The 15,103-nt window shown below is 42.7% G+C and overlaps 1 protein-coding gene across 12 annotated transcripts in view; it reads right to left on the bottom strand.

Annotated features, from left to right (window-relative positions):
• Positions 1-15,103, bottom strand: part of ST3GAL3 (ST3 beta-galactoside alpha-2,3-sialyltransferase 3) — a 188,563-nt gene that overhangs the window by 39,437 nt on the left and 134,023 nt on the right. For all 12 annotated transcript variants that reach the window (XM_064428649.1, XM_064428647.1, XM_064428648.1 and 9 more), the window contains 2 exons: positions 10,275-10,370; positions 5,738-5,924 (listed from right to left, as the gene is read on the bottom strand). In XM_064428649.1, coding sequence (XP_064284719.1) covers positions 5,738-5,924; positions 10,275-10,370 — 283 coding nt within the window. The remainder of the gene's footprint in view (positions 1-5,737; positions 5,925-10,274; positions 10,371-15,103) is intronic.

Below are 15,103 nucleotides of genomic sequence, written 5' to 3'. Positions count from 1 at the left end.
TCACCAAAGGCAATGGACAGCATTGGAAAAAGCAGATTCTCCCTCCCTAATGCAGACCCAGAGAAACCACCTGCTCGAGTGCTGGTCTCAAGTTCCAAACAAGCTGAAAATACAGGCATGTGAATGAAGCTTTCCTCGGGATGGAACAGCAACAACAGATTCACAGCCTCAGTGCTTTCCTGAAGATGACAGGAGCTGTGGGCTGGTTTACATTCTAGAATGTAAACCAGCCCACAGGTAAGGCTATTTCACAATCTGAGGAATCCACAGTGAACTACAGGGCCGTGACATTCAGAGGCTGCCCTAGCAAGCACGCAGCATGACAAGGCCATTAACTAATGGAAGAAGAGGAGCTCTAAACAAAAGCTCAGCAGACAGCACAAGTGCTGGCAGCAGTCCTGCCTTGGCTGCAGCACAGCAACACTCACTGATTGTGCCAGGAAGGTATCATAACACATTTTACCACAACTAGGAGTATGCTGTTGGGTTAATACAATAATGTAGTTCCCCAATAAACAGTTAAATAAAACCTCCCCCAGTGCCCCATCCACGAGGTGTCTGAAGCAGCAGTCACACGCTGTGACACAGGAGCAGGGATTGTCATGCCCACTGCTGGAGGATGATGGCTGTTGGGCACCACTGCTGTGTGCCAGTTGTCAGAGACATGTCCCTGCAAGGGACAGACAGCCCAGCCTGGCCTCACTCACAGGCAGGTGCTCACTTGCTCCTATGACTTTCACTATCAAAGAGAACTTCTGGGTGCCACAGGCGCTTTCTGCACAAGTGACTCCTCCTGGCAAAGGCTGCAGAGATTCCCACTGGAATCATCCACAGGCTCATTACCACAGGAGCAGGAAGCTTGTGAGCTGCCAATTTCTAGTGGCACCTTTGCCCTCACTTGGCTGCTTTATTGCCATGTGCCAGATGTTCAGGGATGTGAGCCCGAGCAAGCCAGAGAGCTCCCTCTAATTCACTAATGACAGCCAAGAAACCACCCTGGAACTGGCCTCAGTTCCAGGCTGAGATGGCTGCTTTGCATATCTGGAGCTTGTACATCCCTGTTTGTTTCGGGAAGCATCTACTGTCCATGCAACAGAGAAACTTTCAGCTTTTGACCATTATTTTAAGAAGCAATATATGACCAAGCCTCTATCCCTCTGCAATTCCTCTAGTACTTTGTGTATTCAAAAAGAGTTTGTCACTGAAAGACCCAGGCAGATGCAGGAGGGTACAAGCACTGGGAAGCAGCAGGGTGGATCACAATATATATCGGTTATGTCTCTTGGCAAAAATAACAGTCCAGGAGAAAGTTTAACTGTTCTGAGTGACTGTCCATGAGTAATCCCTCTCTGAGGATGCACTGGCAGCAGTTGTTTCATCGGCAAAGGGGTGCCTGGAAGTGTCACAGGCTCTTACAGCAACGATTCCATGTCAGCACTGCCAGACCAGTCACCACAGACGCACGAACAGCTCACATCTGTGACCCTTCTGCAACAGCCATGAGTTCATGGAACTGCAGGCTCTGGGACTCCAACCCACTTCCTTTCCACTTGTACACTGACTTATTAGGTCAGCATGGTGCAATACTCCCCTCTGCTAACCATGTCACCTTTCTCCATCCCATACTACTTTTAGCTGCAACCGGTGCTATGATTTTCTCCTTTAGTTTATTCCAGTTCTTGTCAAATGACTGAAATCAGGTTACCAGCGTTTCAGTCACTCAGATTCACTCACCCTTCCCTTTCTTAAAGGCAGGTCTACATTCTCTGGTGATACACTGTGCTCTATCTTCCTACAAGACTTCAATCTGGAGTGCCAGCTCAGCCAGCATTCTGTGATGGAGACTACATTTGTTTTGCTGTTGAAAGTGAACATTTAGCCAAATCTGTCCTTTTTCGAGGTTAATGTTTTCTCTCAAGTTTTTACATGCTTCCAGATATTTCTGATTTATTGTGAAATAAAAAGCAGTTGAGCTTTCACATTTCCTTAGGTCCATATTCCACTGCTTCTGCTTCTGGATACAGTGTCTCTCAGGGCACTAAGGCACCACACAGATATCAGAGAGGCTGTTGCACCAGACTATATGTAAGACATAAAATCCCCTGCCCCACAGTTCTACTAATGCTTCTGCATCATTTATTATTTTTCCTTATAACATCTCCTGAAAATCCTCCTCTCTACACAGCACTTATCCCCTTCTCACTATGCAAGTGCTGCCAAAAGACTTAACACAACACAGAGCAAATCCCTCTCAGCTGCAGGGAGAATAAGCTTATCTGACCACTGACCCAGCAATAAATAGCCACTCGCCTTTCATTTACTCTTTTTCCAATAAGCTCCCTTCAATTTCACTTACTCAAGAGAGGACTAAGCAAGGATCCCAGTTCCTGTTCAAGCAGGTCCAAGCTGCTCCAGGTGCCTGAAGGAATTCAGAAGGTCTCATTACCCACCTGTACCATGGACAGGTGCAGTTGCCATCAACAGTCACAGAGAAAGGAAACATCAGAGGGAAGAGATCAGCCAATATTTTTTGAGGAATGTGTAGACTTCCACAGCAGTTGTGCTCTTTAGAAGAATGCTTCCATTTTCCTTGTCTCCATCCTGAGGCCAGAGTCCTGACTGTGACCACTGGTTTGCAGTGTGTCTGCACGAAGTCTTGCAGATGGACATGTCAGATAAGGAATAAGCAATAGTGGCATACAGAGCTCTCAGGTCATGCAAGTGCCTCTACATAAATCCAGGAAAGGAAGAAACTCCCCTTTCTCTGGAAAATCAGCTGAGAGACAAACAAACTCTTGACATACAGAGAGCACTGGGCAGGCATTTGTCATTTTGAACTTACCCCACACTGATGAAAATGCTAACACTCACACCAGAACAAACAGACGCCTACGTGCTATTCCCATAGCGCTGCTAGTCCTCCACTGGGTCATTCCTATCTAAGAGACAGCACTTTCTGCACTGGTTTCCTCTAGAAAAAGCAGCTGTGTGAGCCACCTGCTTGCAGCTAAAGCCAGTGACAGCAAGATCTCAGCCTCAAGTAGAGAGAAATCAGAGGACAGCACAAGGCAGATGTTTTCCAGCCACCTGGGCTGCATCCTAAAGTACTCGATGAACTGGCTCAGCAGTCTCAAGAACTAGCATTGATTCCCTTTGGAGTATCAAAAGCCCAACAAAAGGTAGGGGGTCAAAGGATTGAAAAATGGACAAAAATAGTGCCTAGCCTTAAGAAGGCAAAAAAAGGAAGAGAGTTGAATTATGATTTTAATTCCCAGAATAGCAGGATTAATTATTTGTAAATACCTGAAAAAAATCAAAACAGACTGAGTAGCAACCCAGGTGGATTTGTCAAGAGTGAATTATTAAAAAAAATTCTTTATACAGACAAAAAATCATCATAGAAGAGAAGCAAGACATGAACTGGAATTCAGTAAAACTTCTGACAGATCACTTTCACAAACATGCCAAAAGCATTATTGATGATACAACTGTGATACAAGTCCAGAAGCGGCCAAAAAACTATCCAGGAGGCTCAGTGGGCTCACTCTAGGAATGAAAGGATGTTAATACTTTGGGGTCTGCCTAGGAACCAACATTGTTTAGTGTTTTCATTATCAACCTGGATGATGAAGTAAAAAGTATGTTTATTAAATTGCAGAGGACATGAATCTGGAAAGAATGGCACGTATGCTGGGAAGTCTGCCAAAGGAACTTGGCAAAGTGGAGGAGTGTTCTGGAAGAAAGGATCAGTAGGGACAAGTGCACAGTGCTGCTCTTTGGCACGAGGAGCCAACGGCACAAGCACAGGGTGTGGAGTGGGGGAAGTGGCTGCTCTCCAATTCTTCCCGAGACCTGGAGTCTCCAGGAACCCGACACTCACCTTCAGTTCCATGCCATTGTGGAAAAGGCCACAGAAACAGTGGATGTATAAAGAATGAGAACTGTGAGGTTAATGAATAATCTATTTGCTCCTCTTTTTTGCTGTAGTCTGTACATTTTTGGGCACTGCTCTTTAAGAAAAGGATGAATTAACTACAAACATTCAAAAGAGCAACATGAATTAAGAGATCTGGAAAACATCACCTAAAAGAACTGAAAAAAACTCAGAGTGTTTATTCTGAAGAACTGAAGGATAAAGAGCCAATCACAAGAACACTGAAGTAATGCACAAAGCTGAAGTTCTTTCTGCTTTCTGCCAATCTGGGCACTGAAGCATGCAATTAAGAGAACTGCAATCACTCTCCCCGGCCTGGCAGCTTTTAACAGACTATTTTCTGCACCTTTCCAAGACCAGGGGATACCACACAGGAGTCTACTTGACTGCAAGCATCAGGGAAATTAAATTTGTTTTGAAGTAAACCAACCCATCCTTTGAGCTTCAAGTTAAACACTAGGAGTCCCTGCAACTGCATTCAGGTTGCAGGGCACTGGCACTGCCAGGGCTTTCCCTTTCCCTGAATGAGGAACAAGAGCCTGACATAAAGGAAAGAAAATTACTTTTGACTCAATTATTCATGTTACGAAAGCCCACTTGTGCTTGCCCAGAGGTTGACAGGTAACTTCATCTGTCTGGTAGCAAAAAAATAATTGCAAGTTGGTGCCAGTGTTAGACAAGAGCAAAGTATGAGCCCTTAAGGCCCTCTGTGTAACAACTGTATACAATGATATTCCCAGACTGTTTCGTTACGTATGTGGTGAGCTGCCAACCTCCTCTCTCTGTCTCTAAACACATAATATAATATGCCATGCCCTGAATGCTAATCCATTTGTCTTCTTATTTGCTGAAAAGTCAAATTAAGCATTAATTGCATTAAAGCAATTAATTTCATTAAGCATTAATTAAGCATTAAAGCATTAATGTTGCACATTAAGCAACATTCGAAAACATATATATATATATATATATATATATATATATATATATATATATATATAAGATTTGTAAAACAAGAACTATGCCCATTATTTATTTGGGATTTCCTGACAAACTGTTCACTGAATGAGAAGTCATTGACCACAATCTGATTCTGTTCTGGGTAGGTGAATTAAAGAGAGCAACCCTGACTATTGACAGGTCCATGGTGCCTCAGAAGGACACTCAAGCAAATGAGGGGGTAAAATTTTTACATGGGGAAGGCAGTGTATCCACCATTTCAGTGTTTTAAAATGAGACTTGATATTGTTTTGGAGGATACTTTAACAAAACACAAATCATGAATCTCAATAACTGAGCAAAATATAATGGCTTGTGCTATTCAGGAGGTCACATTAAGTCTGATTGTAGCCTTTTCAACAAGTTGGGCTGCTGCTGTCTCCTCCTCCCCTCCTGTGACATCACATCCTTGTCCTCAAACTCCCATTTCTTCCCTTTCCCATTGCTCTCTTCCTTCCTCTGCTCTTAAATCCTAAGAGTCCATAAAATGCATGCAAAAGCTGGTCCTTTTAAATACTCTTTAAGATAACTAAATATTAATTTAATTGTTCGTAGCGCACACTAACAATCTTGAATAGCAAGCCTCAACTATGATGCAACACAGATTACAGAGAGCTATCTTTGTAAAACATATTTAATTAAAGCTGAAGTCCATGTAGGTAAAGACAGTCTTCAGTTAAATGCAGCAGGACACAGAGTGGAACTCTCCTCAGACCAAAACGTGGCAGATATGATGGTGACACAATGTCTGCCCATCGTTACTAATTAGGTGACCTTCACAGTGCCAGCCGACAGCATTCTTACCACTTTCTCCTTGTAAACAATGTATTTCAGCCACTTGAAATCCTGCCATTTGAATCCTGCCAGAACAAACAGGGAATCCTTCTCATACTGTTCCATTTTCTGGATTGCACCTTCAGGATATGTGATCCGGAGTGTTGTCTTGCCACCCACATCCTTTTCAAAGCCCTTCACTGGAGCCGAGTTCAGCCTGCAGGGCAACCAGAGAGAAGACACGGTCACGGATTCCCACTCACACTCAGATTCCCACTTGCACTCCTGTGCATCCCACAGCAATCACTGCTGGGCAAGAGCTCCCTGTAGCAGCTGCTACAGTAGCAAATCTTAATTCTTGCAGTTCTTCATCACAAGCACTTAGGGAGGTTTGTATCAAGCGACGACAGCTTAATTAGAAGTTACATAAATTCTATAATTGAATATAATGCAAACCATTTCTGCATATCAACTCCTGTGATCTAAATAGGGTTGGAGGCTTTGGAAAAGTAAAGTGAAGAATATTGTCCTTGCACATTTAGAGTACAAACTAAGCATTAATATTTTAACAGCCCATTGATCCTTTGATGCGTTAGTTAGGTTCTGCAAGGCTGTGCTGAAAGACATGATGAAGCTCCTCATCAGTTTAAACAAACTGAAACTGGTCTCATTTTCCAACCCCAGCCCAGAGCTTACACCACTCACCTGCAGCAAGGCTGCAGAGAGAAATAAGCCAACTAATAATTCTCAAAAAAATCCCACAGGATCAATCTGCACCTCTTTAATTCCCCAAACTGGCCCGTCGGGAGGGTGAGCTGCCTTGCAATGCCAGCACAAAGGAAGAGGTTGGGCTGGTACAAGGCTCAGCACCACTGCAGTCTCATGGGCTCCAAGGATTTTCTGCAGTGGAAGTGCATCCCGCTCTGAAAACACTCAAGCAGCCACACAGCTTTGCTCTTGGGGATGCTGATTTTTAAGGAGATGCTATGTATTTAGCTGTGCTTTTGTTAAAACATTTCTCAGGAAGAAAGTTTTTTCCCTTGAAAAAGCAAATTGCTTTGGCATGAAGAGCCATAATGACTTTCATGACATTAAAGTTTTCAGAATTTCTATTCAAGACTAAAAATCCAAAGCTGAGGAAATTGCATGTAACTTGGAATACAAATCTTGCAGACATCAAACAGCAGCCTCTGATGGCACAGGATTGCCTGCTTGAATTATTGCATCATTCTTGACTTGGTGTTGTTCAATATACTGCAAAGTGCTCTTGGACTGCAAATTTTGCCACATAGAAATGTTGGATTTGTCTTTTTTAGCCCGGGTAAGCATTTTACATTGGAAAACTTCTAGTAGAATAAAAATCTCTATTCAATCTGAAATTATATGCCAAATCTAGAGAAATACATTCTTAGGCATTTTTAGCAAAAATACTTATTTTATCATCAAGAATAAAATATTAAAGCAAAACAATTTAGGAATCAGCACCACCACAATTAATATAGCAGATGAAGCCTTTTCCCGTGGTTTATACCCTTTGTAGCCTGACTTTGAGGGACAAGACCTGAGTACAATGCTCCCAGCCAGTCTGATCCCTTGCTTTTTCCTCTGTTGCTGATGGCACATTCACACACCACCCACTTCTGTGGGCAGTATTTAAACTTTAAGGTGTTGTGTCTCTTTGGGGCAGATGACCTAATACAAAGCAAAAGCATGCAGCTCTAAAGGTAACAGAATACCACCAATACTACCAATATTCTGCAAAGAAAGCAAGTTTTACATATTTTCATCTGTTTTCTTTAGGATGAGGAGGTGTCTGCAGTTTCAAATGTGACTGTGCAGCTCTTTGGCAGGGTTTTTCCCATCCCCAGCTGCTGGGCTCACTGTTTTGCTTCTTGCTTTGTTAACACTCTCAAAACTTGGGAGCCCTACTTGGTGTCTAAACAGGAAATAAATCAAACCATTTCCCAGGTGAAAAGAACCCAGGTCTCCAGCAAAGGGCCAGAGTGTGAGCTGCTGGTGGAGCCACAGTGACAGAGCCAGCAGCACCAAGGCCCAGGGCAGTCCCCGAGGGCAGGATGGGCAATGGAGCAGGGAAAGTTCAGGCAGCCACAGCACCCAAAGGTGCACACTGCACAGCCCAAATCCCTTCCCAGCCTGGATTCACTGGTGGTTATAACCACTGCTAAATCTTAGAAAACCTCAATTAGGATGTCAGGCTTCTTTGTAGTGGCCATGGACAGGCAATTTTCTCCACAAGGCGTTCCAGAGTGTTTTCCTGTCTATGTTTGCTGATTACATATGGAGACACTAACTCCCAAGCTTGGCACCATGAAGATCCTTTCAGATGCCACTCAAGTATCACCATGAGGTGAATCCCTATCTGGCTCTAATCAGGAATTTCTTATACATATTTATTTGTGCCCAGTCTGCAAACTATTCTAAGGAGGCATTTCAGAGCACTGATGACTGCTGCAAGAAGTCCTGCCAGGTAAATAGTGTGACAGCTGGGAATAACATCTGCACTGAAATCTGATAATGTCTAGTTAAAAACAATAACTCGCTCCAAGCTCTTTTAGAACTGACAAAGCTGAATTGGACTATCTTCACTGCAAAGAACAAAATTTCTTGCTGCAATTAGCAATTAGATGGTAACACAGGAGGCATCAAAGAACTCCACATACTGCTGGATCACTCCTTTGACCACAAATGTACCACATTTTTTTGTTTAAAATTCACTCTCTAGGTCCCAAATATCATCCTTCAAAGGAGTTCTGAAGTGTATGAAAAAGGATGTTATAATACATGGGACTTCCCCAGCTTCCACAGGAATAAAGCAAGCAGTTGGATACATATCCAAGCACCTGGCTTCATTTAACCTTTACAGTTGACTTCTCTCTCCTTTATCCATCCCACCAACAGCACAGGTGCTTAGCTGCCCTCTTATCCTCCCTGCTTGCAAACTGACATAGATTTACTGATGTGGAGAGAAAAAGTTGAAGTTTTCTTTTGGAAATTAAATAGTGGCCTTTCTGATGTAAATCTTAGTGGGTGGCTTAGACCAGATGGATTGAAACTGTTCTTTTGCTACTTTTTGAACAATCTGAGCCCAAGGAAAGGCTATAAACTGCACTTTAATTCACCTGAAATAACTACAAGTCACCCAACTATGACGAGGAATAAGAGCTCTTTGTTATCAACTGATAGTGGGATGAACTAGGGGAAGGGCTGTAAAAATTTTGTCCTGTTCAGCCATCCCTCTGTCCAGCATACTGATGGAGAAGCATCACAGAACATTCACAGGAACAAAGACTGAAAGGGAGCTTCTTGGTCTTTTCCCCCAGAGTTAGAGGATATTTATTTCTCTCTGTATGTCCTATTCTCTCCTTACACATGGGAGAGAATAGAGACTGTGCTAAATAATACCTGCCTTAAATTCCTTTATTAATCCCTTTCTTTCTCCTACCTTTAGCAAAGAATTCATTATTTGCCACCATGTCTTAAAGCTGATTGAAGTTGAGAGAGATTACATCAGATACATTTTTTTTAATATGAAGTCAGTTATCGTACTAAGAAAAAATACCAACTTAGACTGTGTTAAACCAGTTTTATAAACTTACACTACAGTTTATCCCACTTTTATTATTTACCATCCTAATATTTTGTTACTCAAAACCTGATAGAAAACTGCATTTTTTTCAGGTCAGACTAATGGGTCTGTAGCTCCCTAGAGCACATCCTCCCTCCCTCCTACACGCACTCTCTCACTCTCCATTAGTACAGGTATTATGTTTGTTAATCTCCAGTCACCCAGAACGCCTCCCTGACTTGACAGATTTATTACTCAGAGTTATGACTAGACCTGTGATTTCACATATCAGCACGTTTTTCAGGCATTCTGAGATGGCGATGATCCAGGTCCTCAGCAAAAGCAAGAAGTCCTAACTCTGACTGTGGTCCTTGGCACTCCCACCACTCTGCTTCTGCTGCCTTATTCAACATTGTCATCTGCAGAGACACAGAGCCAAAGTATTGCTAGTTTCTAGGGCACACTTACAGGTGTTTAATCACTGCTGGGTCCTCTCTCATAGAGGCTTCCTGCTTCCTAGCACCCTATGCTGTACCATGCTTAGTCCTGCCCATCCTAACTGTGAGGTGCAGTTCCTGGGGAATGCTACACATGTATGACCAATAATACTGTCCTGAGCTACCACAGGAATATATCTGGGAGCAGAACCAACAGTGTGAGTTACTGCTTGACCACCTAAGGGCATCACAAAAGCAGCTTTTAGAAAGGAGCTATGAAGGGAAGGTTCAAGTGACATCATACAAGAGACCACATTCCCAAGAAGCTGTGGAAAACAGAAAGTTTGAGGAATGCCTTTACCCTTTGATGTGATCATCATTTAAAATAAACCTTTTTAAGCTCATGTCTATTTTTACCCCCCTGTAAGTTAACGCTTCCATCAAAGGGATACTGTCACTGGTACAGGTTAAAGTTTGCCTGCACAGCAAGTGAACTGATACAGAAACTGAATATGGGACAGGAACTGTAATGCCAAAGACTCACCTGACAACAACATCATAGTCATCAATTTTTAACCCCAATGACTTATTTGCAAGTACTCCACCATTTCCCACAATAATACATCGCCGGCAGCTGAGACTGTGGAAGAAACAGAGAAGTGATTTTTGTAACAGAACTTCAAACACAGAGAGAGAGCACATATTTAGTTTGCATGCATCTGAGAACTACAGGAAACCTCTGTAAATATGAAGAATTAAGAGGGGGACAGAGATACACTTGATCCCCAGCTCACCTCATCATGCCCAGGCATTACATGTGATAAACTGCTTTCAACACCTCACACCACGTGTGGCCTAATGAGATGAGCTGTCAGGACAAGCAGCTCCTCTCCCCACACACCCCTGCTATGATGGGCTTGAATCAAACCCATCTGTTTACTTGAACTATCTCATTATTCATTCAGCACTGAAATAACAATAAACCAAAGGCTTAGTGAGGAAGTCTTCTCTCCAAGCAATTTTATGAGTGCAGGCAGATCTTGCCAGGTATCTGGGGTGTGCTCACCTTGCTGAGAGCAAAATTGCTGCTGTTATTGTGAGACTTCAAGAGACAGAAAAACATTAAATTGAGAGAAAAAAGGACACTCCCCTCCCCGACATGCCTGTCCAGTAGGAAATATATACGGAGACACAATAGGTGAGGAAAGGGAAGGAAAATGACCTTAATTAACAAAGAAACAGGAAAGAGAAGGAAGAGAACAGTTTCTCGTGGAACCCTGAGTCACGAGAACTCTCTGCAGCAGATGTTAAAAAGCGATTTTGTTTTGGAGACAGAGAAAGGACTTCTTTCCAGCCATCTAATCCCAAACACAGCTGGCTCTTCTGGCAATGTGCCTCCATCTCTGGTAGTTCACTGAAGGAATACGTGTCTGCAGAGCCTTTTTCGGAAAGGGTCCAAGGCAATCAGTTGTTTGGAGCAGATCCCTGAACTAGGCAGCCTTCCTAGTCCCAGGCACAGTCAACTGGTTGCTTCTAGGCTGTCCTCTCTGTGATAAGTGTAAAGAGCCAGCACGAGGAAAGCTCTGTTTATGTGGGGTCCCTTTTTGCAGAGCAGGGCTGGAGGGCACTCAAAAGAGTCAGCTAAACCACTGAAGGTCACTCTGCTGACAGAGACATCAGCTGAAGTCACGTGCAGAATTAACAGCACCAAGAAATGCTCAGGAACAGCTTCCCCTGCCCAGATAATGTTCCACTGCAGATCCGAGCCTTTCCAAAGGAAAACACTTCCTCATGCAGATGGACATATTAGCCCAGTATCCCCAAGAGCTAAAGAAGTGTGTGTTTGTGATAATCAAATCACAATAGAGACAGAATTTTATAGATTTTGGCATAGCAAAAAAATCCCAAGCAAGCCAGTTCTGGCAACAAGGAGAAATCAGACACAAGATCTGGTTCAAGCAGTATATTGTGACAAAGAAGGAAATGAGAGCCAGCCCCAAGTACACCAAAATTAGTGACAAAGATGGTAGCAACTTTGTCAAAACCTTTAAGGAAAAGGTGCTGTAGGAGGGAGTATGAGACATAGTTCAGTTCTGGCCAAGTGATATTTCAGAAGGAAATACACTCTTTTGATGATTATGATAAGAAAGTTTGACCTCCTAAAAAACAGACTGCTGGGTGAAATACTGTACCTTCTCTACTCAGCTGTCTCTCAGCTATTACTCCTTTTGAATTTTCTGTTTTGAAGAATACAGTGCTGAAATCCAAAGGCAGCAAGCTCCAGGCACTCCACTCTATCCTCTTCCCACTTACTCTTAGGATGTTCTTACCAATTCTCAATACAGATCTGCTTCTTTCAACCTCAAACCACTTAATCACTTTCTTCTCTTTTCTGCTAAATTAAAGCACCATCTACTGTCAGCAGTCCCTTCCACATCTGCATGAGATCCACTTACTGAGACAGCACTGTGTATAAACATCAGCCTCTCACAGGGCACACTGGTGAGCATGAGCTGCTCCACATGAGATAGAAGAACCAGTTCCACCAGCCAAAGCTCCTCCAGCAGCCTCATGGCCCTGCTCCCACACAGGACTCATAGACTGATCAAACCCCACTCCTAATCTTCTGTTGACCAAACAAACTGGAGTGAGCTCATGACATCTTGCACAGTATGGCAGCTCTTCTAGGTCTTGACTCACACTTGCAGTATGTCCCTGAACAATTCTCAACTTTTTCCCAGATCTCCAAAGTACTGATTCTGGAAGACCAGCATGCAGAGCTAATGGTGCTAAGGGTAGAGTGCCTTTTACACAGAGATTTTACTTACATCATTCCAATCCTCTTCTTACAGTCATTGGTTTGCAGAATATAATCCTCATCTTGTAAACATGACCTGCACTGTTGCCTCTGTGATGCCTGATTTTTGATTTGGTTCCAGGGAAGGATGCAACAAAATAGTCAAGACTGACTTGGCCCTCCTGCTCGTTACATTCCCAGTCTTTGGTTCTGGCAAATTTTCCCAGTGGAATTTTACATTTACTCCAGACTGGTTTTAGCCCCTGTGAACACCTGCCAGCAGGATTACACTTGAAGTGTCACTAAAGGATTAATTCTCCACACTGACAATAACTTTTTAAAGCTGTGTAACATATCCTATTCCTAAAAAGGATACCTCTAAATGGTGTAGTATAGGAACAGAACATAATGGACTGAGACAAATAACTAATGTGTGCCTCTAAAAGTTTACCTTTACCATTCAAGCTTCTAGTTCATCTAAAAATATATCCTCTACATGGCAAGATTTAATTTCCACAAACCCAAAGTAGCATAACATAAGTTATGCTGCCATCCTGGCTCTGTCCTCTGTAGGATTTTTTCTGCAAAACCAAATGAATCAACTTACAGCTACCTTTTATTATCTGTCATATGTCTACAGAAATGGCACAACATTTGCTGTTCTATCAAACATTCCAAGAAGGGCTAAAAAGCAAACGGTAATAACAACTATAATTCTTTAAGTCTCCAGTGTTTACTGACTTTAAAAGACATACAATTGTCATTTAATATCCTTGTAGTTACTAATAAAATAATCACAAAGTATTTAATTGTTGCTGCAAAATGAGATATTTTCTATCTTTACCCCCAAAAATGAAACATTAACTGAATAGTTCTGCCTTTACTCATTGTAATTGATAGGTTAATCACTTTTGCCCAGCTTCATGTCTGAACCACTCTTCTACCCTCATGGTTCTGACATATTTAAATGCATTCTCCTTTTTCCTTAAGTCTGCAGATAAGATTTTTCATTAGTAACTTTCTGACCCTAAGGTCTCATCTTTGATCTTCTAACAGCTTAAGTTTCTTTCAAATGTACTCTGTCTACTGATTGTGCCTGAGCATGGGAAACCTGCACAGTCATTGCTGGCTCCAGGCAAGTTTCTGGGTGAAGAAATACACAGTGCAAGCAGCATCAGTTACAACTCAATTGTTTCTCCACAAAGAAGTGTGCAAACACCTTTGTGCTTGTTTACACAGTATGTCAAAGCCCTATTTCTTTTCCAGAAGATTTCAAGGATTGAGCACATCAGACACAGCCCATGTTTCTGTTTGCTACCAGGGTGGTATGAAGGACGGTCATGGACTTTCCACAACAGATACTCCCTAAAGCCCTAAGCTGGGAGCTGCAGCCAGATGTACAGACTCCTGACACAGATACTCCAAGGTTCAGTTCATCTACACCAAAAGCAGGATTCATGCAGATTTTCTTGAACAATATAGAACTGTAAACACGTGTATGCTTTGTAGCAATTCTTATTTCCTCTTCTCTCTTATCAAAGTGCTTTAGGGATTTGTCAGGGGAGAAAAACCACAAAGCCTTTCTTTATGCAACTTTGGATCTGAAGGCTTTGAGGAAAGATATAACAGAATAATTAAAAAATACATCTTTAGGGTAGCTGGTGCTTAAGGAGGCTTAACATACTCTGGTTTGATCTGGCTGCTGTTACTTAAATGGGTGCTATCAACCTGAACCAGAGAGGGACACACACCTCTCTTGTTCTATCAAATCCTTTCCTCACTTGTTCAGGTAATATACTGCATTAGTAAAGACTATGATAATTATAAGCTCAAACTCTCAATTTTCTTTCATTACCAGCTGAAGGCAATACAAAAAACGTCAGTCAGGCTTTTATATTTATGTCTTTTCATAAGAAATTTACATGTCATCACCACAGAGATGTAACCCAAAAATCCACTGAAGTCCAGCCAACAGATGGGCTGTGGAATTATAAATCAAGCCCTGATCCATTTGCAGAATGAGGGACAGACCACTGGAGGAGCTACTAAATCAAGCAATGAAAATCTCAGCAATATAAGTGGCCCTGGAAAAGCCAATGGAGGGCAAGTTTCAAAGATGAGGCCCACTGACATCTGTGTTAGGGAGAAAGACATGCCAGCTCAGAAGGAAGAGATCAATGGTTCTAGAGAAAGTCCCCTGGGTCTCCAAACTTTTCCAGACAAGCTCAGGGGTGAGTTGTAACTACCCTCCTGAACATCACTGCAGCTTCACCTACCCCCTGCCCTGGAGCAGGAGCAGGTTACTACTCAACACAACGGTGCTGTAATAAGGAGTCATGAAGAAAGCAGGGCACCATGTACACTGTGTTACAGGTGTGAACCACAGCCTTTGTTCACATGCCCTCCAGCTGCTCCTGGTTATAACACAAAGGAGGGATTAGTGGAAGTGAGCTGGCAAAGCTGCTGTGGGATGATGAAAAGTGCACGCATACCTGGAAGGATCACGTTTGCCTCATTTCAGCACCACGTCAGTACATTGTGTCAGGAAAGGTGCATCAGGATGCCCTTTAGCACAG

The sequence above is a fragment of the Passer domesticus genome, chromosome 7 (genome assembly GCF_036417665.1).
Source record: "Passer domesticus isolate bPasDom1 chromosome 7, bPasDom1.hap1, whole genome shotgun sequence".
Classification (NCBI taxonomy): domain Eukaryota; kingdom Metazoa; phylum Chordata; class Aves; order Passeriformes; family Passeridae; genus Passer; species Passer domesticus.
The sequence above is the reverse complement of the archived record's forward strand: the minus strand, read 5'-3'. Positions and strand labels throughout refer to the sequence as shown.